We start from the raw sequence: 23,865 nt of genomic DNA, 5'->3' as shown, positions 1-23,865 counted from the left end.
CAGTACCTGAATCCTGAATCTTAGACTCTTATACTTCAAACACTGATCACGGGAACACCCGGCTCAGCGGCTCCTGAGTTCCTAATGTTCAGAACATGGGTGAGATGATAAATGTTTGTTGTGTTAAGCTGCCAACCTTTGGCGGGGGGGGGGTAATTCGTCACATGGGAACAGCTGGCTAATACATACATACCTACATGTATATGATTTTGTCAGGTTTTTTTTTTTTTTTTTTGGTTTGGGTTTGGTTTTGGTTTTGGTTTTTGAAACAGGGTCTCACTCTGTCCCCTCCCCAGGCTGGAATGCAGGGGTGCAATCATGGCTCACTGCAGCTTCAAACTCCCAGGCTCAGGTGATGCTCCCATCTCAGCCTCCGGAGTAGCTGGGATCACAGGCACACACCACCATGCCTGACTACTTTGTTTGTTTTTTAGAGACTGGGTCTTACTCTGTCACCCAGGCTGGAGTGCAGTGGCACAATCATAGCTCACTGCAGCCTCTAATTCCTGTGCTCAAGGGAGCCTCCCCCTTCAGCCTCCCAAGTAGCTGGGACTACAGGTGCACATGACCACACCTGGCTAATTTTTAAAAATTTTTGTAGAAAAATTTCTTGCTTTGCTGCCCAGGCTGGTCTTGAACTCCTGGACTCAAGTGATCCTCCCGCCTCAGCCTCCTGAGTAGCTGGGATTACAGGCATGCACCACCACACCCAGCTAATTTTCATTATCTTTAGTAGACACGGGGTTTTATCATGTTGGCCAGGCTGGTCTCAAACTCCTGACCTCAGGTGATCCACCTGCCTTGGCCTCCCAAAGTGCTAGAATTACAGGTGTGAGCCACCACGCCCAGCCAAAAATAATTTTTAAAAGTTAGCCGGGCGTGGTGTCCCCACCTGTGTTCCTAGCGACTCGGGTGGCTGAGGTGGGAGAACCACCTGAACAGAGAGGTCAAGGGGATTGACCTTAAGTGTGCCACTATACTCCAGCCTGGGTGACAGAGTGAGACCATCTTCCCATCAGCTGTTTAGCAACCTTAATTCTTTTTTTTTTTTTCTTTTTTTTTTTTTGAGACAGGGTCTCGCTCTGTCACCCAGGCTGGAGTTCAGTGGCAAGATCTCAGCTCACTGCAGCCTCCACCTCCCAGGCTCAAGCAATCCTCCCACCTCAGCCTCCTGAGTAGCTGGGACCACAGGCATGGACCACCATGCCCAGCTAATTTTTGTATTTTTTATAGAGACAGGGGTCTGGCCATGTTGCCCAGGGTGGTCTTGAACTCCTGGGCTCAAGTCATCCACCTGCCTTGACCTCCCAAAGTGCTGGTATTATAGGCATGAGCCACGGCGCCCAGCCTAGCAAAGTTTTGTTGTTGTTGTTTGTTTGAGATGGAGTCTCGCTCTGTTGCCCAGGCTGCAGTGCAATGGCTCAGTCTCGGCCCACTGCAACCTCTGTCTCCTGGGTTCAAGCCATTCTCCTGTCTCAGCCTCCAGAGTAGCTGAGATTACAGGGGCACACCACCAAACCTGGCTAATTTTTGTATTTTTAGGAGAGACTGGGTTTCACTATGTTAGTCAGGCTGGTCTCGAACTCCTGACCTCAGATGATCTGCCAACCTCGGCCTCCCAAAGTGTTGGGATTACAGGCATGAGCCACCACATCAGGCCTGGCAACCTTATTTGTATCTGCAAACTTAATTCCCCTTTGCCATGTAACAAATGTAAGTCAGCCCAGGCTGCTATAAGGAAACACTAAAGAGTGGGGTCTTAAACTGCAGACATTTATTTCTGGAGGCTAGGAAATCCAAGGTTAAGGTGGCTGGCTAGCTCAGTTCCTGCTGAGGGATTTCTTCCTGCCATGCCTTCTTGCTGCATCCTCCCATGGCAGACAGAGAGAGAGAAAGAGCTCTGGTTTGTCTTTTCCTTATAGGGAACTAATTCCATCTTGCAGGGGCCATCCTCATGAGTTCATCTAACCCTGAGGACCTCCCAAAGGCCCTGTCTCCAAATTCCAACCCACTGGGAGATAGGGCTTCAACGTAAGAATTTTGCGGCCGGAAGCAGTGGCTCACGCCTGTAATCCCAGCACTTTGGGAGGCTGAGGTGGGCGGATCACGAGGTCAGGAGATCGAGACCATCCTGGCTAACACAGTGAAACCCCGTCTCTACTAAAAAATACAAAAAAATAGCCGGGCGTGGTGGTGGATGCCTGTAGTCCCAGCTACTTGGGAGGCTGAGGCAGGAGAATGGTGTGAACCCCGGAGGCAGAGCTTGCAGTGAGCCGAGATAGCGCCACTGCACTCCAGCCTGGGAGATTGAGCGAGACTCCATCTCAAAAAAACGATAATAATAATAATTTTGACAGGACACAATTCAACTTATAACGATAACATATTTATTGGTTTGGGGGATCAGGAGGTGGACACTTGGGGGAAAGGGGCCCCCACGCTGCCCACCACACCCAGCAAGGTCACAGGGGCATTTGTGACTTCATCCTCCTCTTGGTCCCCCACACAACCCTCCCACTAGACACTCCCGCATGGTAGCTGGAGCAGCAAACAACTGCTTAGGGATTTGAAGCCAGGTGCCCTAACTTCCTCCATGGGCGCTCAGCCTAGGGAACCTCAGAACACTTACTCTAGGATCCAGACACTGTTTAGGAGGGTCAAGACCTTACTCATCAAAGCCCCGCCTCCCCCCTAACCTCCGCCTCCACCCCCATCCTGGAACCCTGGCTGTACACACGTGTATGGATACATGTTTGGCCACATGCATGACAACAACCTTGAACATCTCCCGTCACAGCAGGTGAGTTTAGGAAACACCAGTGTCCCGGCACCTCTAGTCAGGACTACAGGGAGAGGCCAGGCTACCCACGCCCTCTACAGGCCCACTCCCCTGCTAGCAGACCTAGAATTCCACCTTGAAGCAGGGCGGGGCAGGGAGGCAGGGCGCGATGGCTCCACGCATGTAATCCCAGCACTTTGGGAGGTTGAGGTGGACTAAAATTACAAAACTTAGCCAGCCATGGTGGTTGGCGCCTGTAGTACCAGCTACTCAGGAGGCTGAGGCAGGAGAATTGCTTGAACTCAGGAGGTAGAGGTTGCAGTGAGCCCAGATCTCATCACTGCACTCAAGCCAGAGCAACACAGCGAGATTCTGTCTCAAAAAATAAGAATAAATTAAGAGTCTAGATATAGTCCTAATTACATTTGTATTCCTCCTTGGATCCTCCATGAGTAACTTAGAGAGTCTATATTATATTGGCTGGGTGTGGTGGCTCACACCTGTAATCCTAGCACTTTGGGAGGCCGAGGCGTGTGGATCACCTGAGGTCAGGAGTTCAAGACCAGCCTGGCCAACATGGTGAAACCCTGCCTCTACTAAAAATAATACAAAAATTTGCTCGGCATGTTGGCACTGTAATCCCAGCTACTGGGGAGCTGAGGCAAGAGAATCAGTTGAACCCAGGAGGCGGAGGTTGCAGTGAGCCAAGATCACACCATTGTCCCTACTTGGGAAGCTGAGACACAAGAATCGCTTGAACCAGGGGGACAGCGGTTGCAGTGAGCCAAGATCGCACCACTGTACTCCAGCTTGGGCGATAGAGTGAGACTCTGTCTAAAAAAGAACAAAAACAAAAACAAAACAAAACAAAAAAAACAGGGGAGAGGGTCGAATCACTTGAGGTCAGGAGTTAGAGACCAGCCTGGCCAACATAGTGAAACCCGTCTCTACTAAAAAAAAAAAAAAAAAAAAAAAAAAAAAAATTAGTCAGGTGTGGTGGTGCATGCCTATAATCCCAGCCACTCAGGAGGCTGCGGCAGGAACTGCTTGAACCTAGGAGGTGGAGGTTGCAACGAGCTGAGATTGTGCCACTGCACTCTAACCTGGGCAGCAGAGCAAGACTCCGTCTAGAAAAAAAAAATGCAGACTTGGGGGAACAGGGTGGGTCTTTCACCAGGTGGGTGCCCTAGATGTGTGTCTGGGGAAGGTGCCCCAACCTGGCTGAGGATGAGGGAGGGCCGGGTCTGCCCTGCAGGTGCTGGACACAGGAGAGCAGCTGATGGTCCCCGTGGAAGTCCTGGAAGTGGATAACAAGGGGGCCTTGTGGAAGTTTCTACCCTCAGAAGCTATGGCCGGGGCGGTGTCTCGCACGGGCACGGCACCTCTGGACAGAGCCAAGGTGTACATGCAGGTTTGTGTGGGTTTGGGGGAGGACGGGACCCAGCGCTGGAGCCACTGGGGAGAACGTGGGGTGAGGACAGATGGAGTTGATGTGGATGGAGTTCAGGATAGGAGTGCTGGCTGGAGTTGGGCTCTCCTGGACTAGCTGAGATTGAGGTTGTGGATGGTGATGGAGCTGGTGTGGACACGGCTTGGAGTCGAGTTTGAGGAGTTGAGAGAACTTGCCAGGGACAGGGACCAACGCTGGGCCAAGGTGGGGGTTGGAGGTCAGGGAATTGGGGGTGGGGTCTTTGGACGAGTTTAAAGACAAGGTAGGGGCCAGGCGCAGTGGCTCATGCCTCTAATGCCAGCACTTTGGGAGGCCCAGGGGAGGTAGATCATCTGGGGTCAGGAGTTTGAGACCAGCCTGGCCAACATGGCGAAACCCTGTCTCTACTAAAAATACAAAAAAATTAGTCAGGCATGGTGGCGCGTGCCTGTAGTCCCAGCTACATAGGAGGCTGAGGCAGGAGAATTGCTTGAACCCAGGAGATGGAGGTTGCAGTGAGCCGAGACTGCATCACTGCACTCCAGCCTGGGCAACAGAGTGAGACTCTGTCTCAAAAAAGAAAAAAAAAAAAAAGGCAACATAGGACTGGAGCTACCTCAAGCAGGATATCTCACACCCATAGTCTCAGCTGCTCAGGAGGCTGAGGCAGGAGGATTGCTTGAGCCCAGGAGTTGGAGGCTGCAGTGAGCCCTGATCATGCCACAAACTCCAGCCTGGGTGACAGAGTGAGATCCCTGGCTGAAAAAATAAACAGGTGCAGTGGCTCACTTTGGGAGGCCAAGGAGGGAGGATTACTTGAGCTTAGGAGTTTGAGACCAGCTGGGCAATATAGTCAGACCACGTCTCTACAAAATAATAATTAATTAATTAATTAAATAAAAATTTAAAAAGGAGTCGGGCATGGTGACTCACACCTGTAATCCCAGCACTTTGGGAGGCCAAAGTGGGAAGATCGCTTGAGCCCAAGAGTTTGAGACCAGCCTGGGCAACATAGTAAGACCCCATCTATACAAAAAATTTTACAAAATTAGCCTGCCATGGTAGCACGCACCTGTAGTCCCAGCTACTTGGAAGGCTGAGGTGGGAGGATCACTTGAGCCCAGGAGTTTGAGGCTGCAGTGAGCTGTGATTGCACCACTGCATTCCGGCCTGGGCAACAGAACAAGATCCTGTCTCGAAAACATAAACAAACAAAAAAAACAAGAAAGAAAAGAAAAAGAAGGCCAGGCGCGGTGGCTGATGTCTGTAATCCCAGCAATTTGGGAGGCCAAGGTGGGCGGATCACCTGAGGTCAGGAGTTCCAGACCAGCCTGGCCAACATGGCAAACCCCCATCTCTACTAAAAATACAAAAATAAGCCAGGCGTGGTGACACGAGCCTGTAATCCCAGCTACTCGGGAGGCTGAGACAGGAGAATCACCTGAACCTGGGAGGCGGAGGTTGCAGTGAGCCGAGATCCCCCGACCGCACTCCAGCCTGGGCGACAGAGTGAGACTCCATCAAAAAAAAAAAAGAAAAAAAAGGAAGGAAGGAAGGGAGGAAGAGAGGAAGGGAGGAAGGGAGGAAGGGAGGGAGGGAGGGAACAAAAAGGGAGAAAGAAAGGAAAGGATGGAAGGAAGAAAGAGAGAAAAAGACTGAGGAGATGAAGAGGAGGGGTGAGGTGGGAATGTAGGTTGATGTTGGCTTTGGGTCAGGGTTGCGTGCGATTCTAGAACTGGCCGGGGAAGGAGCTGGGGAAGGAGCTGAAGAAGGAATGGGGATGAGATGGGGATGGGTTGGGGTTGGGTGGCTTGGGAGGTCCCGGTGGGGCTGCGCTTGGGGCAGGGATGGGGACGGAGACAGAGGCGAGCAGGGGCTCCTCCAGGGTCCTCCCTCCACCCAGGTCTACTCCTCCAAGACGAACTTCACCACCCTGCTGGGGGGGCTACAGATCATGGTCCAGGAGGGCGGCTTCCGCTCCCTGTGGCGGGGCAACGGCATCAACGTGCTCAAGATTGCTCCTGAGTATGCCATCAAGTTCTCCGTATTCGAGCAGGTGGGGAATGAGGGGTCTGCTTCCCCCAGCTCAAGCCCAAACCCCTCCCATACCCCCAAAACTCCAGGCCCTTGTTCAAGCACACACTCACCCTCCAGACCCCAGGCCTCTTCCCTGCGCGGGTTTTGTGTCGGAGGGTGGCTGACTTCTCCCTCACGCTCCTCTCCCCTCTCCCAGTGCAAGAATTACTTCTGTGGAATACGAGGGTCCCCGCCCTTCCAGGAGCATCTCCTTGCTGGCTCCCTGGCTGTGGCCATCTCCCAGACCCTCATCAACCCCATGGAGGTAAGAGAACATGTGCCCCGCAGGTGAGGAAACGCCGTGGAAATTAGTTACCCACGTTGCTGGGGCTACTTCCTCTTCCTCCTTTCTCCCCTCCTCCTTTCTCCTCCTTTTTTCTCACACTTCTCCCTCCTCCCCGTTCCCCTCTTCCTCCTCTGTCTCCCCTCCTCCTTTCTCCTTCCTCCTGTCTCCTCCTCCTTTCTCCTTCCTCCTCTCCTCCTCCTCCTTTCTCCCTCCTCCTCCCCTCCTCTTTCCTCTCCTCCTCCTCCCCTCCTTTCTTCCTCCTCCTCCCCTCCTCCTTTCTCCCTCCTCCTCCCCTCCTCCTTTCTCCCTCCTCCTCCCCTCTTCCTTTCTCCCTCCTCCTCCCCTCCTCCTTTCTCCCTCCTCCTCCCCTTCCTTTCTCCCTCCTCCTCCCCTCCTTTCTCCCTCCTCCTCCCCTCTTCCTTTCTCCCTCCTCCTCCCCTCCTCCTTTCTCCCTCCTCCTCCCCTCTTCCTTTCTCCCTCCTCCTCCCCTCCTCCTTTCTCCCTCCTCCTCCCCTCCTCCTTTCTCCCTCCTCCTCCCCGCCTCTTTCCTCTCCTCCTCCTCCCCCTCCTTCCTCCTTTCTGCCTCCTCCTCCCCTCCTCCTTCCTCTCCTCCTCCCCTCTTCCTTCCTCTCCTCCTCCCCTCTTCCTTCCTCTCCTCCTCCCCTCTTCCTTCCTCTCCTCCTCCCCTCTTCCTTCCTCTCCTCCTCCCCTCCTCTTCTCTCCTCCTCCCCTCTTCTCTCCTCCTCCCCTCCTCCTTTCTCCCTCCTCCTCCCTTCCTTTCTCCCTCCTCCTCCTTCCCTCCTCCTTTCTCTTTTCTCCCACTTCTCCCTCTTCCCCTTCACTTCCTCCTCCTCCCTTTATCCCTCCTCCTCTTCTCCTCTTTTCTCCCTCCTCTCCCTCCTCCCTTTCACCTTTTCCTCCTCCTCCCCTCCTCCTTTCTCCCTCCCCCTCCCCTCATCTTTTCTCCCTCCTCCTCCTCTCCTCTTTCTCCTCCTGTTCTCCCTCCTCTCCCTTCTCCCCCTTCACTTCTTCCTTCTCCTCCTTTCCTTCCTCCTCCTCCTCTCCTCTTTTCTCCCTCCACCTCCCTTCCTCCTTTCTCCCTCCTCCTTTCTCCCTCCTCTCCCTCTTCCCCCTTTACCGCCTTCTCCTCCTCTCCAATCTCCTCCTCCTTTCTATAAATTTATATATGAATATATTATATATAACATATATACATATATATAACATTTTCATAAATTTATGTATGTATATATCATATACAACATATATATTATATATAACATATATATTATATATATATAATATATATATATAAATTTTCAGGCCAGACACCTTGGCTCATGCCTGTAATCCCAACACTTTGGGAGACTGAGCTGGGAGGACTGCTTGCTTGAGCCCAGGAGTTTGAGACCAGCCTGGGCAATATAGCGAGACCCCATCTTTACTGAAAACAAAAATCAGCCAGGTGTGGTGGCGCATGCCTGTAGTCCCAGCTACTCAGGAGGCTGAGGTGGGAGGAGCACTTGAGCCCAGAAGGTCGATGCTGCAGTGAGCTATGATGGGACACAACTGCACTCCATCCTGGGTGACAGAGGGAGACCCTGTCTCAAAAAAAAAATATATATATATGTTTTATATATAATATACACATATATTATATACCTTACTTATTATGTAAATATATATTGTACATATAACATGTATATATTATATATAATTAAATAATTTAATGTATCTAATTATATAATTACATTTATTATATACTATGTAATATAAAAATATATAATGTCTATGCATGTTATATATAATATATGCATAATGTATAATAATACATATATAATATGTATATATACTATATATATGTATACATATATATTTTCATTTCTCATCTGTGGACCGGGAACCCTCCTTTTTTTCTTTCTTTTTCTTTTTTTTTTTTTTGAGAGTCTCACTCTGTCACCCAGGCTGGAGCGCAGTGGCACGATCTTGACTCACTGCTCACTGCGACCTCCACCTTCCGGGTTCAAGCGATTCTCCTGCTGGGATTACAGCTGCCTGCCACCACACCCAGCTAATTTTTGTATTTGTAGTAGAGACAGGGTTTCGCCATGTTGCCCAGGATGGTCTCAAACTCCTGACCTCAAGTGTTCAACCCACCTTGGCCTCCCAAAGTGCTGGGATTACAGGCATGAGCTACCGCACCCGACCTAGGGTTCACTCTTAATGTAACAGTTCTATGGGTTTTGAGGAATGTATAATTACTTGTATCCACCATTGTAGCATCTTACGGAGTAGTTTCACTGCCCTAGGAAGGCCCTGTTTTCTACCTATTCACTCTCTTTCTTTCCCCCCAATGCTTGATCTTTTTGCCGTAAAGTTTTGCCAGCTGTCTTCAATTTTTGAGGCTTGAGGGCATGTTTTCTCGCCTCCCTTCCCTGTTATTCTTAATCAGTTTTCCAGGCTGTTCTCCCATGTTGATGTTTCCATATACATCTTATTTTTATTTTATTGATTTTTTTTGTAAAGATGGGGTCTCGCTATGTTGCCCAGGCTGGTCTCGAACTCCCGGCCTCAAGCGATCCTCCCGCCTCAGCCTCCCAAAGGGCTGGGAAGACAGATGTGAGCCTTCTTCCCTCACTCTCTTGGCCTTTGCCAGCATTTGTGCTCCAGAACTCAAAATTCAGAGAGCATTCCATGGAATCTGACAGATCCGGGTCTGAAACCCAGCTCTTTGCCTTCCTGAGCCTCATTTTCCTTGTTTGTAGGGTGGGGACAATGGCTACCCCGAGGGTCATTGACAGGATTCAATCAAATGAGCTGCCTTGTTCCCCGCCATCCCCAGGTGCTGAAGACGCGGCTGACCTTGCGTCGGACGGGCCAGTACAAGGGGCTGCTGGACTGCGCCAGGCAGATCTTGCAGCGAGAGGGCACCCGCGCCCTTTACCGCGGCTACCTGCCCAATATGCTCGGCATCATCCCCTATGCCTGCACCGACCTGGCTGTCTATGAGGTATGGGTCCTGCAGAGGGGGTGGCAGGGGTGGCCGGAGCCCAGGCTCCTAGTGAGCTTTCTCCTGGCCCCCTTCTCTTGCAGATGCTCCAGTGCTTCTGGCTGAAGTCAGGCAGGGATATGGGGGACCCCAGTGGCCTGGTCAGTCTGTCGTCTGTGACGCTATCCACGACCTGTGGCCAGATGGCCAGCTACCCACTGACTCTGGTGCGCACCAGGATGCAGGCCCAAGGTCAGCCTGTCCCCAGCGGCCACCACGCATGCCCCTTCCCCACCCCACCCTGGCTGTCTCAATTTTCTCATACCCCAAAACTGAGTCCGGCACCCTCCGTGTCTGATCCTAGCCCACTTTTGATAACTTTTGAGACTGCGTCTCAAAAATATATATATATAAATTAGCCAGGCATGGTAGTATGGACCTGTGGTCCCAGCTACTTGGGAGGCTGAGGCTGGAGGATCCCTTGAGCTCTGGAGGTCGAGGCTGCAGTGAGCTATGATCGTGCCTCCGCACTCCAGCCTGCGCAACAGAGAGAGACCCTATCCCCACTCCCAGCCCTCAAGAAAATTTCCTAAAATTAATCCTGATAACTCCTACTCAGAAACTCCCCCACTCCTCCTCAAACTGACCAATTTCCTCTAAGACTCTTCAAAACTCTTTTCCTACTGACCCCTGGGGCCCCTACCCGTGGCTTCAGCACCTGTCCGCAACATTCCAGACTCCTAGGAGGCCCGGTCATCTCTGGCCTAGTCCTGATCTTGCCTGTGTCCCTGCAGATACCATGGAGGGCTCAAATCCCACCATGCGCGGAGTCCTCCAGCGGATCCTGGCCCAGCAGGGCTGGCTAGGGCTGTACAGAGGCATGACCCCCACGCTACTGAAGGTCTTACCAGCAAGGTGGCATCAGCTATGTGGTGTACGAAGCCATGAAGAAAACCCTGGGCATATAGGCTGTGAGCTGGACGACACAGCCTAGGCAGAAATGGGACAGGAGGACCTGATGACCCCTGGCCCCAAAGAGCCCTCGAGGCCTCAAGGTTCAGGCCCTGGGGCAGTTTTTGGTGGCAAAAGCAGGCTGGGGGTGGGGGTGGGGCTCTGGGTCAGAAGATTCCTGAAGCTGGGGTTGGTGGTGGGCGGAGGGGGGGAGTGCTGGGTCAGAAGACTCCTGGGACTCCCTCCCCAGGGTGCAGCCTGAGACAAGAAACGTGGACTCCTTGTGGGTCTGGCCCCTTGTGGGTCGTCCTGGCTCCAGGGCGAAATGGTGAATATGTCACACAACAAGGAATAAAGAGATGGTTTTTGCTGAACGTGTCTGGATACTTGGGCCTAGGAGTGGAACTGGGTGCATGAGATCCCCGGACCCAGTAGGGGAGCTGGGGACCTTGGGCCTCTGGGTCCTGAAGGGGAATTTGTGTCCAGGAGAGGAAGTGAGGACCTAGGATAGGAGCTTGAGGCTTGGATCCCAGGGCCTTAGGCGAAGGGAGTGAGGGGTGTTAAGTGAGGGGTGTGATCGAGGCTGTGATCCCTCGATCCCGGTTGTTGGAACGGTTCTGGACTCGTGAGTGGGGCTGGTTCCTTGAGTCCTGCAAGAGAACTGGACGCTCTAGATGGGGGGTCGAGAGAGAAGAAGGCCCGGGGGATCCCGAGTTTCCTGCTTTCCGGCCTCCTCACCTCCGGAAGCGCTCTATCTCTAAGGCTTCAAGCGGGCCACGTGCCGGGCCTACCCAACCAGGCTGCCGGTGAGCTAACCCAGACATCAGGCCTGAGTTCGGGCAGCCGATTGCCACCGCCCACGTCGGCTGCCATTCACTACAGTTCCCGCTAATCCCCTCGCTGTCTGGTGGCCGACTCCGCCCCAATGCAGCGGCGCTTCCACTGGCTCCCACCAAAACTGGGCGCTTTGATTTCCTTCATTCCCATTTGTCCAGACCAGTGTCAGTCACCGAACACCCACCCATGTCGCTCAGCCATTGGCTTAGAAGTCAGGGATAGAAAAGGATTCTGGTTAACAAGGGAAGCAATTAAAGTCCAAAGCCAACCTCATCACCCAGAACTCGTCAGGGATTGGATTAATTGACTGCCCATCTTTACAAGCACCACCTCTCACGTGCATTCATTGGCTTGTGTCCACGACTATCAAACCTAACGCCCACCCAGCCGGTCCGTAGGAGTCTTCCACTAGGCCCGGCCTTACAGTCCACGTGACTCTTCAGAACCGTCAATCTAATTCTGAAGCCGCCCCGCGAATCTGGCACTCGCGTTTCACTGGGCCTCCTGCCTTCTCAGATCTCCTTCATTTGCCCGCCCAGCACGGGCAGCTCGCAGCTATTGCCTCTGAGAGCTGTCAGTCACTCTGAGCCTCCCGCCCACTGCTCCTCATTGCACTCCGATTGGCCACCTCCTACAGAGCTCGCGATTGGTGTCCGGGGTGCGGCGGCTGCCTCCCATTGGCCCGCCGGAGTCGTCCGTCACGTCGGCGGCGGGAGGGGCGACTCTCTCCTCCCTCGTCGTCCTCCCAGCGGCTGGGTTCCCAGAGTGCTCCGCGGCCGTGTGGAGCGAGGCCTTGTTCCCGCGTTGAGCCGCCGCCGCCGCCGCCGCCTCCTCAGCTTCAGCCTCCGCGCCAGGCCCGGCCCCGCCGCGCCATGTCGGACTACAGCACGGGAGGACCCCCGCCCGGGCCGCCGCCGCCCGCCGGCGGGGGCGGGGGAGCCGGAGGCGCCGGGGGAGGCCCTCCGCCTGGCCCGCCAGGCGCGGGGGACCGGGGCGGCGGCGGTCCCGGCGGCGGCGGCCCGGGCGGGGGGTCAGCCGGGGGCCCCTCTCAGCCACCCGGCGGAGGCGGCCCGGGAATCCGCAAGGACGCCTTCGCCGACGCCGTGCAGCGGGCCCGCCAGGTGAGGAGGCCGAGGGCCTGAGGGGCGCGCTCGAGCGCGCGCGCAGGCGGGGGAGGGGGCGGGGGTCACGTGCGCGCGCGCGCGCAGGGTCGCGGAGGGGGGCCGGGGCCGTCGCGGGGTCACGTGGGCGGTAGGCGGGGGCCTGGCCCTCCCGCTGCGCCTCGAGTGGGATCCCAGCGGGTGACCCCCCTGCAGGGGGTAGGGGCGCACCGGGGGTCACCAGGAGCGGCGCCTGGGTGTGCAGGCGCCCCGGAGCTCGGAGACGCACTTTTGGGACCCCCCTTAGCCCCCCGCCTTAGGACATGCCTGGAGGCAGGGGTCCACCTTCCCGGGCGGAGGGCCTTTACTCTTCCGTCCATATCAGGGTAAAGGGCAGTGTATGCCCCCAACCCAGTTCCATTTCTGTCCCCTCTCTAGGAGAAAGGGACATTGTGGGGGTGGGAGGGACAGTCCTTTCTCTTCAGTCGGGAAAGTGGATGGGGACCTGTCTAGGGCTGAGCACTTGGGCGAAATGGGGAAGACGAGCATGGGGACTGGCTCTTGGATGCTTTGGTGGCTTGAAAGCGTGGTCTGTCTCTTTGGGGGAAAGAAGGGAGGGTCTCCCACCACCGTGTATTGAGGCGTAATGACAAGGAAGTGTCACATGCTGCTAGGACTGACCTCTCCAGCTCCATTTGCAGCCTCCCCATGGCCTGGAGGGGTGGGGGTCGGTAGAATGGGAGGACTTTGCCGCCGACCGGCTCCTGGGCTGTCCCAATGCCTCCGGGGCTAGAGGCTGGCTCCTCCCAAGGTGGGAGGTCCCGTTAAGTGAACGCCTGTGTTCTGGCCCTCTGTCGTCTTTCTCACCCTTGGAGTTGGGTGGGTTCTAGCGTGCATTTGGTCTTATTGCCCATGGAACCGTCTTGATTCTGGGGCAGCTTGAAGGGGGGAGGAAGCTGGTGCTGTCAGTTGGTGGGGACAGGCCCCCTGTGGGCATCCCATGAGGTTTGGCTCTAGGGCAGCGTAGAAAAATGGAGACTGGTGAAAAGGGAGATTCTTAACATGGTTTGGGTTTCTAAAGCCCAGACTCTGATCCTAAGTTTGCTGGGTTGAGGTTTCTTTAGAGTTGCTCTTCACGTGTCTGAGATGAAACTTGTGTCCCATAGAGTCTTGGTTTTTTGTTTGTTTGTTTTTTGGAAACAGTCTCACTATCACCCAGGCAGGGGTGCAGTGGCACGATCTCAGCTCACCACAGCCTCCACCTCTCCAGTTGAAGTGCTCCTCCTGCCTCAGCCTCCCGAGTAGCTGGGATTATAAGTGTGCACCACCACACCCAGCTAATTTTTGTATTTTTAGTAGAGATGGAGTTTCACCATGTCAGCCAGTCTGTCTCGAACTCCTGAGTTCAAGTGATCTGCCCGCCTCGGCCTCCCAAAATGCTGGGATTACAGGCATAAGCCACAGTGCCCAGCCATCCAAAGAGTCTTCTGTTTTGGTCAAATGAGGATTTCATATGCTTTGAAGTGATCGCTTTGCTCAAATTTATTCAATAAATTGATAAAAGGATTTTGAGAGTGGGGGAGATAGGGGAAAGTTGAACTCTTCAGCATCCCAGGAAAACGGGGCTAAAAAAAAAACACACTTTCTGGTTCTCTGAGGTGGGGCCACTGGCAGGAGGAAGTGTCTGAAAGCTTTTGGAGATGACCTGGGAACCCTCCCTGGCACCTGAGCCTCTGTTCCTTGTCACCCCTAGAACGAAGTCAGTGTGGATTATGGGCTGGCCACAATTAAGACACAAATCCCAGGAGAAGGGAAGAGGGGAATTTTGATATTCCCAGATAACTGGTGAGAACCTTGAGGCCTAGGTTCAAAACTCCTAGAATGTCTTAACCAACTGACTCTTCCCTAAGTTGGAGGGCCAGACACCAAGACCTGATGGGCTTTCGTGTCCAGGAGATGTTCTGAGAAGTTGACCTGGGTGCCATGGAGGGTTGTTTTTGGTGGTAATTCTTCTGTGCTTACTACTTTATTCTAGATTGCAGCCAAAATTGGAGGCGATGCTGCCACGACAGTGAATAACAGCACTCCTGATTTTGGTTTTGGGGGCCAAAAGAGACAGTTGGAAGATGGAGGTAACTCCCTGCTGCTGCCTTTAGCTTAGGAGGAAGGGCTGGGGGCCTAAAGAGGTGCTTTTGTTTGAGTGTGGTTCAGAGGGGGTGGGAGTCACTGTTGTTTGGTCTTTTAAAACCTCAGCAATCCCGGCTTTGTTAATTCTTTTTGTTCCGTCTGCCATCCTGAGGTATCAGGTGGCAGAGAGGAGGGCAGATTGATTGTGACTGGGTCGAAGTTGTAAGTTCCCAAGATGATTCCTCCCCTTCTGGGAGGCTGAGGCAACCTGGAGCAGTTACTGAGGCTTGATGTGAAGTTGGCCCAGCTCTGGGGTGCGTAGTGTGACCCCAAGTAGCGGATGATCAACCTTGACCAACTCCACTGTTATCCACGACACCCCTCCCTGCTAGAGGCAGGTCCTGTCCTAAACTGGGAGGACTCAGGTGCCTGGTGGTGGTTGCGTGTTCTGAAGGCTTTTTTACTCTGAGCGTTGGTGGCGGAATTGGCGGAGTCTGGCCTCCCTCAGGGGCCAGTCTCTCCTGGGCTCCTGTCTCAGCTCCTGTTAAGGGTGGGGGCCGAGGGGCACTGTTTACCTTGGACATGTGGCACCAGCATCAGGTTCGAGGCGGCCGTGGGTGGGTGGGTGCTGCATCTGCCATCCTCTCTCTTTACCAGATCAACCGGAGAGCAAGAAGCTGGCTTCCCAGGGAGACTGTAAGTCCAGGGGGTCTGGTGGCAGATATGTGGCTTCAGAGGGTTGAGGTTTTCAGGAGTCAGGAGCTGGAAGCACTGAGGAGGTGGCAGCTCTTTACAGAGGCCCCTGGTGCTTCATTCTGGGGCCCATACGTTTGAGGGATCCCAGGAACCCTGAAATTGAGGCAGATGAACTGTGTGCTTTTATGGGGAGGGATCCACAGCATCCATGAGGCACTGGAGCAGGCTGGGGACCGTGGTGCCGGGCTCAGCTCCCACTGACCCGGGGCAGGCAGTGCCAAATGCCCGAGGAGGAGCTAAGCCAGTCTTTGCTTTGGGTTTTCTCTCTACAGCAATCAGTTCTCAACTTGGACCCATCCATCCTCCCCCAAGGTAAGCCATGGTGGGGCCCACACTGCTTTCTTGTCTGTTGGCCAGCAGACTGGCCTTTTTGCTGACTTGGGAGGGCTCTGACTGGGGGCACATCTCTCAGGTTTTATCCCCCAGTGCCAGTTGACCAGAGTGCTCAGACGGGAATGAGGCAGAGGAGCTGTGTCCGTTCCTCATACCCCTTGTCTGAAGGGCTGTGGGAGGGGAGGGTTGTGGCAGTCACTGTAGTGATAGGGTGGTCTCCGCACCCTATGGCTTCCTCCGCTGGGGTGGGGACTCTGAGCAGCACAAATGTCGTCTTCCTGGAAGAGGCTAGGAGGGCCTTGCTTCCCTCCCTCACACATCTGCAAGTGCCCATCCCACTCAGTGCTGTGGAGCTCAGGGCTCTTTGCCACCTCTTTGCCCCACCAGATGGACTGAGGTGAACCTGACACAGGGCAGTTGTCAGGGGTCATTTTTTGTTTGTTTGTTTTTTAATGGGCCAGTAGTTTCATAAAATACTAGGAAAATAAGGTGAAAAGGACATACAGCCAGCTTTTTAGAGCTGAGAGACATAGAGTGACTGTCAGCTTGCTACTCAGTGCTCCCTCTCGCCCTGAATCAATGGGACGGCACCAGGCCACGGCCCACAATGCCCAGACCAAGCCTCTCGGGGCACAGATGGGGAAACTGAGGCCTTGGCAGTTTTGTGGCCTGTGTGGTCAGACTCTGCTTAGACCTATGGTGGCCTTGGCTTCAAGTAGACCTTCCAGAGCTGCTGTCCTCCTCCCTTCCCACTTGAGGACTGACCTTTGGCGTGTCTCTTTACAGGACTTCAATGACAGAAGAGTACAGGGTCCCAGACGGCATGGTGGGCCTGAGTGAGTGTGGGTCACCTTGGGTGGGGAGGCACACTCTTCCCCAGGAGGAAGTGTCCTGTGAGCTCCTGCCAGCCCAGAAGCCCTGGTCTGAGAGGGCTCCTATGTGCTGTTCTCATTTGTCCCTCCTTCGTCCCCTCTGGGCAGAGGACAGGAGCTCTCTAGAGGACTGCTGCCCTCCTGAACGTCAGAGGGGCTGGGGCCTTGGCCACACAGTCTCCTGAGGCCCAGGCTCCCTTGCCTCATCACGCTTTGCTTTTCTCCTTCTTTCTCCATCCAGTCATTGGCAGAGGAGGTGAACAAATTAACAAAATCCAACAGGATTCAGGCTGCAAAGTACAGATTTCTCCAGGTACAAGAGCGTCAGGTTCCTGCCAGAGTGGGGACCAGGGTTGGGCCCTTTGCACTTTCCTTTAATTACTTAATTTCCACGGGGACTGTGGACAGGAAGCGAGCTGGCGCTTGTTGGTGCTTACTACGGACCAGGCTCAGTGCAGTATCTCACTCCACTAGTACTGCCCACGGGGCACAGCTGTGACTTTTTTTATTTTCAGTGGGTGGGTATGGACTGAGGTGGCAGGGCTAGCATTTCGCACAGGGGCCTGGTTCCAGACACCGAGCTTCGAAGCACTGCACTGACCTGCCGCGTGGGTGAAAGCACCCCAGCAAGACTGCGTGAGGCAGGGTGGTGCCTTGGACAGAGGGGTCACTCTGAGGTCAGGCCCAGGAGCAAATCCCGGTTCTGGCTGCACATCTGCTCTCAGGCAATGCAGTTACTTTTCGAATCTCAGAGTCCTGAGCTACAGAAAGCCTGCTGGGTAGGGGGTTCTGAGGCTTCCTTGGGCGTGTAGCACGTGTTGTCTATAGAAGAGGCTCTGGTCATCATTGGTAGTGGGGGTGGCCGGCTCCTGGACCTTCTGGAATCTGCAGCTCCCTCCACCTCATCCTTTTCCCTAAAAGTCCTGCCTCCCTTCTGGGGCCTCTTCCCAACCTTGGCCTTGCGTGGAGCAGCCTCCCAGGTGTTTAGGGGAAGTAAACTGATCTGTCAGGCACTGAATGGGACAGAAGTGGCCCTTGGTTGTTCTGAAAGTTTCCTCGTGTCCAAGGCAGGCCTTTCTCTGCCTGTGGGCCAGGGAGGGCACTGACCCTATCTCCTCTTTCCAGACAGCGGTGGCCTACCTGAGCGCAGTGTGTCCTTGACAGGAGCCCCAGAATCTGTCCAGTAAGTCTCCACAGGGCCTCTCATTGTGATGTGGGGGGGCAGGCAGAAGCCCGCTCCGTCCGTTTGAATTGAAAGTTGGGAGCAATTTGCATGCCATGTCCTCCACTCTTGCCCCCATCTCCAGACAGCCATGTTAACATGAGGCTGATTCCCCGCAACCCAAGACCTGGGGAACCTGGAGCCTGAACAGCCCCTGTGACTGGCCCCTCTTCCCTGTCATCCTTGCACACTCTGGGGTCGCCTTCCCTTTGAGCTGGGTGGGCCACCAGACCAGTACCTTTCTCCAGCGGTGGCACCCGCTCATCCCCCGCTCCTCCCCTTCCCAGGAAAGCCAAGATGATGCTGGACGACATTGTGTCTCGGGGTCGTGGGGGCCCCCCAGGACAGTTCCACGACAACGCCAACGGGGGCCAGAACGGCACCGTGCAGGAGATCATGATCCCTGCGGGCAAGGCCGGCCTGGTCATTGGCAAGGGCGGGGAGACCATTAAGCAGCTGCAGGTGAGGGCAGCACCTGGGCAGCTTCCTCTGCATCCGTGTGCCACACCCCACCGCCACCACCACAGCAGCCCAGGAAGTCCTGGGAGAGCCCAACACTAACAGTTAACCTTGCTTGTAAAGGAACGCGCTGGAGTGAAGATGATCTTAATTCAGGACGGATCTCAGAATACGAATGTGGACAAACCTCTCCGCATCATTGGGGATCCTTACAAAGTGCAGGTGAGCATGCCCTGGGGTGGTGGAGGGGGTTCTGGAGAGGCACGGGCAGGTGGGCAGGGCCAGCGGTCTCGGGGTCTGCATTCCGCCAGAGGGAGATGTGAACAGTCGGTCGTAACACCGAGAGGCTTGCAAGAGCGCTGGCTCGTAGGATGGCCCTGAACTGACTCCCAGCTTTGTGTGTGTGAGGCACTGGCCTCACCTCTGACCTTCTGCTTTTTTATCTGGAAACGGGGCTGCTGGCAGTGCCTCCCCATTAAAGTGGCAGGTAAAGAGCTCAGTAGGGTGCTGTGCTGGGCTCACCCAGGGTTCGTGGGTCCTTAGTTGAGGCCCGCACCCCCGAGGGGGTGGGGGGTGTGTGGGGCAGCAGGGCTCACCCATGGGGGCTGCTTCATGTGTGTTTGCAGCAAGCCTGTGAGATGGTGATGGACATCCTCCGGGAACGTGACCAAGGCGGCTTTGGGGACCGGAATGAGTACGGATCTCGGATTGGCGGAGGCATCGATGTGAGTGTGGGCCCTGCCTTCACCCCCCTCTCCCCCGCTGGTGGAGGGAGGGGCCGGGGTGAGTGGCTCCTTGTGGCCAGTGGGCAGCAGAGGGCAGCAGAGCTGCGGGCCGAGCTGACGCTGCTGCCTCCTTCCCCAGGTGCCAGTGCCCAGGCATTCTGTTGGCGTGGTCATTGGCCGGAGTGGAGAGATGATCAAGAAGATCCAGAATGATGCTGGCGTGCGGATACAGTTCAAGCAAGGTCAGGGCCTGGCCCACCCTGCCCCTGGCCAGTGCACCCCCACCCTCTTTGGGAGGCAGGCTCTGAGGGAGCTGGGCACCATGGTCAGCCAGGTGGCCTCCATAGCACCTCACGGCTCTTAGTCCAGCCGTCAGAACATGGCCAGTCCCTTCTCTTCTCTGGGACGGACACGAGGGAGTGACGCATGAGGGCTTTCCACATCCAGGGGGAACGTGTGTTCCTATCCCTATCAGATCTCCTCTTCCTCCCCCTACAATGGAGCCTATCCTGACAGGACAGCCCTGGGTGCCCCGCAGGCTGGATCAGGGCACTCCACCTCAGCTCTGGGCTCTTGCCAGTCCTCAGGCAGTCTCTGAGCTGCCTGCTGTGGGGAGAAGGGCCCCTCTGGCTTTTCAGAGATTTATTGTTCTGTAAAATCTCTCAGTGCTGGGGGTGCTGTGTGCTGGAAGAAGCTTGAGCCACCTCCTGGCTTGGCCGTGGGTTTCCTTCTCTGGGAATGTGGGCCGCCTCCCCCTCAATCCCTGAGCGAATGGAGGCTGGGAGCGGCGCAGCGCGTCTGAGATCTCAGGCCGGCGTGGTGTCTGCGCTGGAGGCGGCGTTGCAGGGCTCTGGGGTGGGCTCTTCTTTTAAACTTGTCTCTCTGCTCTCTTGGTGCTGGCCTCAGATGACGGGACAGGGCCCGAGAAGATTGCTCATATAATGGGGCCCCCAGACAGGTGCGAGCACGCAGCCCGGATCATCAACGACCTCCTCCAGAGCCTCAGGGTAGGTGGCCCCAGGTGCTGAAGGGGCTGGCAGGGCCTCCAGGGGAGTGCGAGACCAGACCGGCTTCCAGGGGTCATCATCTTCCTCCTCCTCTTGTCTTGCAGAGTGGTCCCCCAGGTCCTCCAGGGGGTCCAGGCATGCCCCCGGGGGGCCGAGGCCGAGGAAGAGGCCAAGGCAATTGGGGTCCCCCTGGCGGGGAGATGACCTTCTCCATCCCCACTCACAAGTGTGGGCTGGTCATCGGCCGAGGTGAGTATGGCCCCCTGCGCCCTGCCCCTTGCCCCCTCTTCCCTGGACCATCACTGCAGGCCACCTTCACCTTCTGCGTTTCTGCAGGTGGCGAGAATGTGAAAGCCATAAACCAGCAGACCGGAGCCTTCGTAGAGATCTCCCGGCAGCTGCCACCCAACGGGGACCCCAACTTCAAGTTGTTCATCATCCGGGGTTCACCCCAGCAGATTGACCACGCCAAGCAGCTTATCGAGGAAAAGATTGAGGTGGGTTGGGGCGGGCTCTGGGGATTTGGTCTCACAGCCCGGATCCCAGCCCACTTACCTTGGCTACTCTCCTTCCTTCTAGGGTCCTCTCTGCCCAGTTGGACCAGGCCCAGGTGGCCCAGGCCCTGCTGGCCCAATGGGGCCCTTCAATCCTGGGCCCTTCAACCAGGGGCCACCCGGGGCTCCCCCACAGTGAGTATCCTTCTCTGCCTCCTGGGTTTTGAGGCCAGGGGGTTACTGAGCTGGCAAGAAGAATAGCAGACCCCATTTCCCTTTCCCTAGAAGTGCAGGTGGGGGACCTCATCCAGCCCATTTTTGTGGATACCATCAACAGGCCCTCTCCTGTCTGCTGGTAGAGCACATGCCTTTCAGCATCCCTCCACGCACGTGGAAGTTTCGGGGCTTCTTTCATGTCCTCGAGCTGACGCTGCGCGTCCTTCGAGTTGCTTCTTGTCTAGGCCTTTCCCAGGCGCCCCGTTGAGCCTGGTGGTCTGGGTCTCTGGCGCCTCCCCACTGAAAAACATCCCCACCCCAGGTGGTCTGGCTGCGGCCACCCCCACACCACTGCTCAAGCATCCCTTTCTTCTCTCCTGCAGTGCCGGGGGGCCCCCTCCTCACCAGTACCCACCCCAGGGCTGGGGCAATACCTACCCCCAGTGGCAGCCACCTGCTCCTCATGACCCAAGTAAGTGATGGGCCACCTGGGTGGGGCGGGCCCTGTTCTGTGCCCACGTCTCACCCGGGGTATCTCCTGCAGGCAAAGCAGCTGCAGCGGCCGCGGACCCCAACGCCGCGTGGGCCGCCTACTACTCACACTACTACCAGCAGCCCCCGGGCCCCGTCCCCGGCCCCGCACCGGCCCCTGCGGCCCCACCCGCTCAGGGTGAGCCCCCTCAGCCCCCACCCACCGGCCAGTCGGACTACACTAAGGCCTGGGAAGAGTATTACAAAAAGATCGGTGAGTCTGCAGGGTGGCGGGGGGGCTCCAGCCCTGCCGGGGGAGTGGTTTCTGACCTGTCTGGGCGCCCACACAGGCCAGCAGCCCCAGCAGCCCGGAGCGCCCCCACAGCAGGACTACACGAAGGCTTGGGAGGAGTACTACAAGAAGCAAGGTGAGTGGCCACCGTGTGGGGACAGGGGCAGGGGCAGCCCTCACCCACAGCCTCTCACCTGCCTTTGTCCACCCACAGCGCAAGTGGCCACCGGAGGGGGTCCAGGAGCTCCCCCAGGCTCCCAGCCAGACTACAGTGCCGCCTGGGCGGAATATTACAGACAGCAGGCCGCTTACTACGGACAGACCCCAGGTCCTGGCGGCCCCCAGCCGCCGCCCACACAGCAGGGACAGCAGCAGGCAAGTGGGAATTGCCACCCTCCTCCTCCTCCTTTCTCCTTCCAACCCCCGGCCACCGTCCATCCTGCCTTAGTGGGTAGCGCCGGAAACCCCTTCCCCTGCGGGGTGTGCCCTTGATGCCTGCAGCGGGGGCCGTGTGGCCGGAGGTCTCCGGGAGTCCCCACGCACCGCCAGGGAAGCATTCGCTGGGTCCAGAGGTTAAACGAAGAGGCCTCCCTGCGCCGGCTGCTTGTTCCTGTGTGCCGCTGTCGTGATGCTGGGGAGCGCTGAGACTCACAGGCGGGACTTCTGAACTGCTGGGGAGTCGGGGGGCAGGCAGACAGCGCGGACGGTGGGCACCGGCCCGGCCGCCACCTCGCTCACAATCTGGCCACTTGGGAAGAAAACGTCTATTTTTTCCCCTTCTCTGCATCACTTTTTTGGTTTTTGTTCTTTTTATTCTTTTATTTTTTAAACCCATGATCTTTTTTCCTGTGTCCAAGTGACTGTGTTGCAGGCGGCCCGGCTCTGGCAGGGACTGGTGGGGACGCGGGGAGCGGCCCAGGCCCCTGCTCCGCCGGGCTCAGCCTCCCATGCGCTCGCGCTTGCCTGTGTCCCGGGCTTGTCTGTGAAGTGGGCGTGAAGATCGTTGCCACCTTCCAACCTACCTCACAGGGGTGTTGTGGGGACACCATGATCTCTGGATTGTTCATGTCGTTGTGCTGCGCCGGGAGCCGCCGCCCTCTGGAGACAGGGCAGCTCCCCTACGACCCTAGCGCCTCCGCCCTCCGCGGCCCCGCTCCTCTCTTCCTGCTCTGTCCCTCCTTCTCCATCAGGGAGCAGCGTGACTTCAGCGAGTCCCGCGAGCACCTGGCTAGACAGTTAACAAGCACGTCCTTCCAGCCTGAGCCAGCGCAGGTTTGGGAGGGGGCTTCCTGGCCCCCCCCCCCCACGGTGTTCCAGCCCCTCCTCTCTTCCGCCCCCTAGTCTCCCACCCTTCCCTCCCTGTAGTGACCAATTCCTATCTCTTCCCTCTCCGCAGGCTCAATGAATCGAATGAATGTGAACTTCTTCATCTGTGAAAAATCTTTATTTTTTTTTCCATTTTGTTCTGTTGGGGGGCTTCTGTTTTGTTTGGCGAGAGAGCGATGGCTGCCGTGGGGAGTACTGGGGAGCCCTCGTGGCAAGCGGGGTTGGGGGGACTTGGGGGCATGCCGGGCCCTCACTCTCTCGCCTGTTCTGTGTCTCACATGCTTTTTCTTTCAAAATTGGGATCCTTCCATGTTGAGCCAGCCAGAGAAGATAGCGAGATCTAAATCTCTGCCAAAAAAAAAAAACTTAAAAATTAAAAACACAAAGAGCAAAGCAGAACTTATAAAATTATATATATATATATTAAAAAGTCTCTATTCTTCACCCCCCAGCCTTCCTGAACCTGCCTCTCTGAGGATAAAGCAATTCATTTTCTCCCACCCTCGGCCCTCTTCTTGTTTTTAAAATAAACTTTTAAAAAGGAAAAAAAAAAAGTCACTCTTGCTATTTCTTTTTTTTAGTTAGAGGTGGAACATTCCTTGGACCAGGTGTTGTATTGCAGGACCCCTTCCCCCAGCAGCCAAGCCCCCTCTTCTCCTCTCCCTCCCGCCCTGGCTCAGCTCCCGCGGCCCCGCCCGTCCCCCCTCCCAGGACTGGTCTGTTGTCTTTTCATCTGTTCAAGAGGAGATTGAAACTGAAAACAAAATGAGAACAACAAAAAAAAATTGTATGGCAGTTTTTACTTTTTATCGCTCGTTTTTAACTTCACAAATAAATGATAACAAAACCTCCCCGTCTGCGGGTGCTGTCTGTCTCCCCCCCTTTCCTTCCCTCCCTGTAGTTTTGAAGCGGATGTTTGTTCTTTATAGATGTTGTTTAAAAAGCCTGATAATGGTGATTGAAAATTACAAACTTTGTGTTTTTTTTTTTTTAAGAAAAATATAAGAGAAAATAGTTTTCTTCAGGCTCAATGTGCTTTCCTAACCCTGCCCCCCCCCTTTTTTTTTTGTTAAATAAAGTGCTTTTTGTTTAAAAAAGACTGCGTGCTGGCCGCAGTT

At 55.5% G+C, this 23,865-nt stretch overlaps 2 protein-coding genes across 8 annotated transcripts; both read left to right on the top strand.

The window, feature by feature from the left end:
• Positions 1 to 12: 12 nt before the first annotated feature.
• SLC25A41 (solute carrier family 25 member 41) lies at positions 13 to 10,867 on the top strand. 3 transcript variants are annotated; one of them, XM_031004105.3, is made up of 7 exons: positions 13 to 99; positions 4,035 to 4,190; positions 6,112 to 6,264; positions 6,442 to 6,549; positions 9,413 to 9,580; positions 9,664 to 9,811; positions 10,354 to 10,867. In XM_031004105.3, the coding sequence occupies exons 1-7, from the start codon at positions 85 to 87 to the stop codon at positions 10,551 to 10,553; spliced, it is 948 nt and encodes a 315-aa protein (XP_030859965.2). In that variant the 5' UTR covers positions 13 to 84; the 3' UTR covers positions 10,554 to 10,867. The 3 variants fall into 3 exon arrangements, with proteins under 3 accessions (XP_030859965.2, XP_030859964.2, XP_055227399.1); XM_031004104.3 differs by lacking the exon at positions 13 to 99 and adding an exon at positions 1,055 to 2,800; XM_055371424.2 differs by lacking the exon at positions 13 to 99 and having other exon boundaries at positions 4,137 to 4,190; positions 5,620 to 6,264.
• Positions 10,868 to 12,095: 1,228 nt separating this feature from the next.
• Positions 12,096 to 23,596, top strand: KHSRP (KH-type splicing regulatory protein). 5 transcript variants are annotated; one of them, XM_055371419.2, is made up of 20 exons: positions 12,096 to 12,468; positions 14,483 to 14,579; positions 15,232 to 15,270; positions 15,603 to 15,642; positions 16,450 to 16,499; positions 16,777 to 16,848; positions 17,661 to 17,718; positions 18,045 to 18,219; positions 18,340 to 18,438; positions 18,843 to 18,941; positions 19,081 to 19,183; positions 19,848 to 19,948; positions 20,053 to 20,197; positions 20,285 to 20,445; positions 20,528 to 20,637; positions 21,042 to 21,130; positions 21,203 to 21,328; positions 21,480 to 21,557; positions 21,636 to 21,796; positions 22,818 to 23,596. In XM_055371419.2, the coding sequence occupies exons 1-20, from the start codon at positions 12,220 to 12,222 to the stop codon at positions 22,824 to 22,826; spliced, it is 2,061 nt and encodes a 686-aa protein (XP_055227394.1). In that variant the 5' UTR covers positions 12,096 to 12,219; the 3' UTR covers positions 22,827 to 23,596. The 5 variants fall into 5 exon arrangements, with proteins under 5 accessions (XP_055227394.1, XP_055227393.1, XP_030860116.1 ...); XM_031004256.2 differs by having other exon boundaries at positions 12,097 to 12,468; positions 21,203 to 21,403; XM_055371420.2 differs by having other exon boundaries at positions 12,159 to 12,239; positions 12,376 to 12,468; positions 21,203 to 21,403; positions 21,636 to 23,596.
• Positions 23,597 to 23,865: the final 269 nt, after the last annotated feature.

This window comes from Gorilla gorilla, chromosome 20 (genome assembly GCF_029281585.2).
Source record: "Gorilla gorilla gorilla isolate KB3781 chromosome 20, NHGRI_mGorGor1-v2.1_pri, whole genome shotgun sequence".
NCBI classification, from domain to species: Eukaryota; Metazoa; Chordata; class Mammalia; order Primates; family Hominidae; genus Gorilla; species Gorilla gorilla.
This window is presented reverse-complemented; position numbering and strand designations above follow the sequence as displayed.

What these genes read in the sequence shown, in the direction of transcription:
- SLC25A41 (XM_031004104.3), top strand. Translation starts at nt 2,750, where the DNA reads ATGTTTGGCCACATGCATGACAACAACCTTGAACATCTCCCGTCACAG. An exon ending in AACATCTCCCGTCACAGCAG is followed by an intron (nt 2,801 to 4,034) that starts GTGAGTTTAGGA and finishes TCTGCCCTGCAG; the next exon opens with GTGCTGGACACAGGAGAGCA. An exon ending in CCCTCATCAACCCCATGGAG is followed by an intron (nt 6,550 to 9,412) that starts GTAAGAGAACAT and finishes CGCCATCCCCAG; the next exon opens with GTGCTGAAGACGCGGCTGAC.
- KHSRP (XM_031004255.2), top strand. Translation starts at nt 12,220, where the DNA reads ATGTCGGACTACAGCACGGGAGGACCCCCGCCCGGGCCGCCGCCGCCC. An exon ending in TGGGCTGGTCATCGGCCGAG is followed by an intron (nt 20,198 to 20,284) that starts GTGAGTATGGCC and finishes GCGTTTCTGCAG; the next exon opens with GTGGCGAGAATGTGAAAGCC. An exon ending in AGAGTATTACAAAAAGATCG is followed by an intron (nt 21,404 to 21,479) that starts GTGAGTCTGCAG and finishes GCGCCCACACAG; the next exon opens with GCCAGCAGCCCCAGCAGCCC.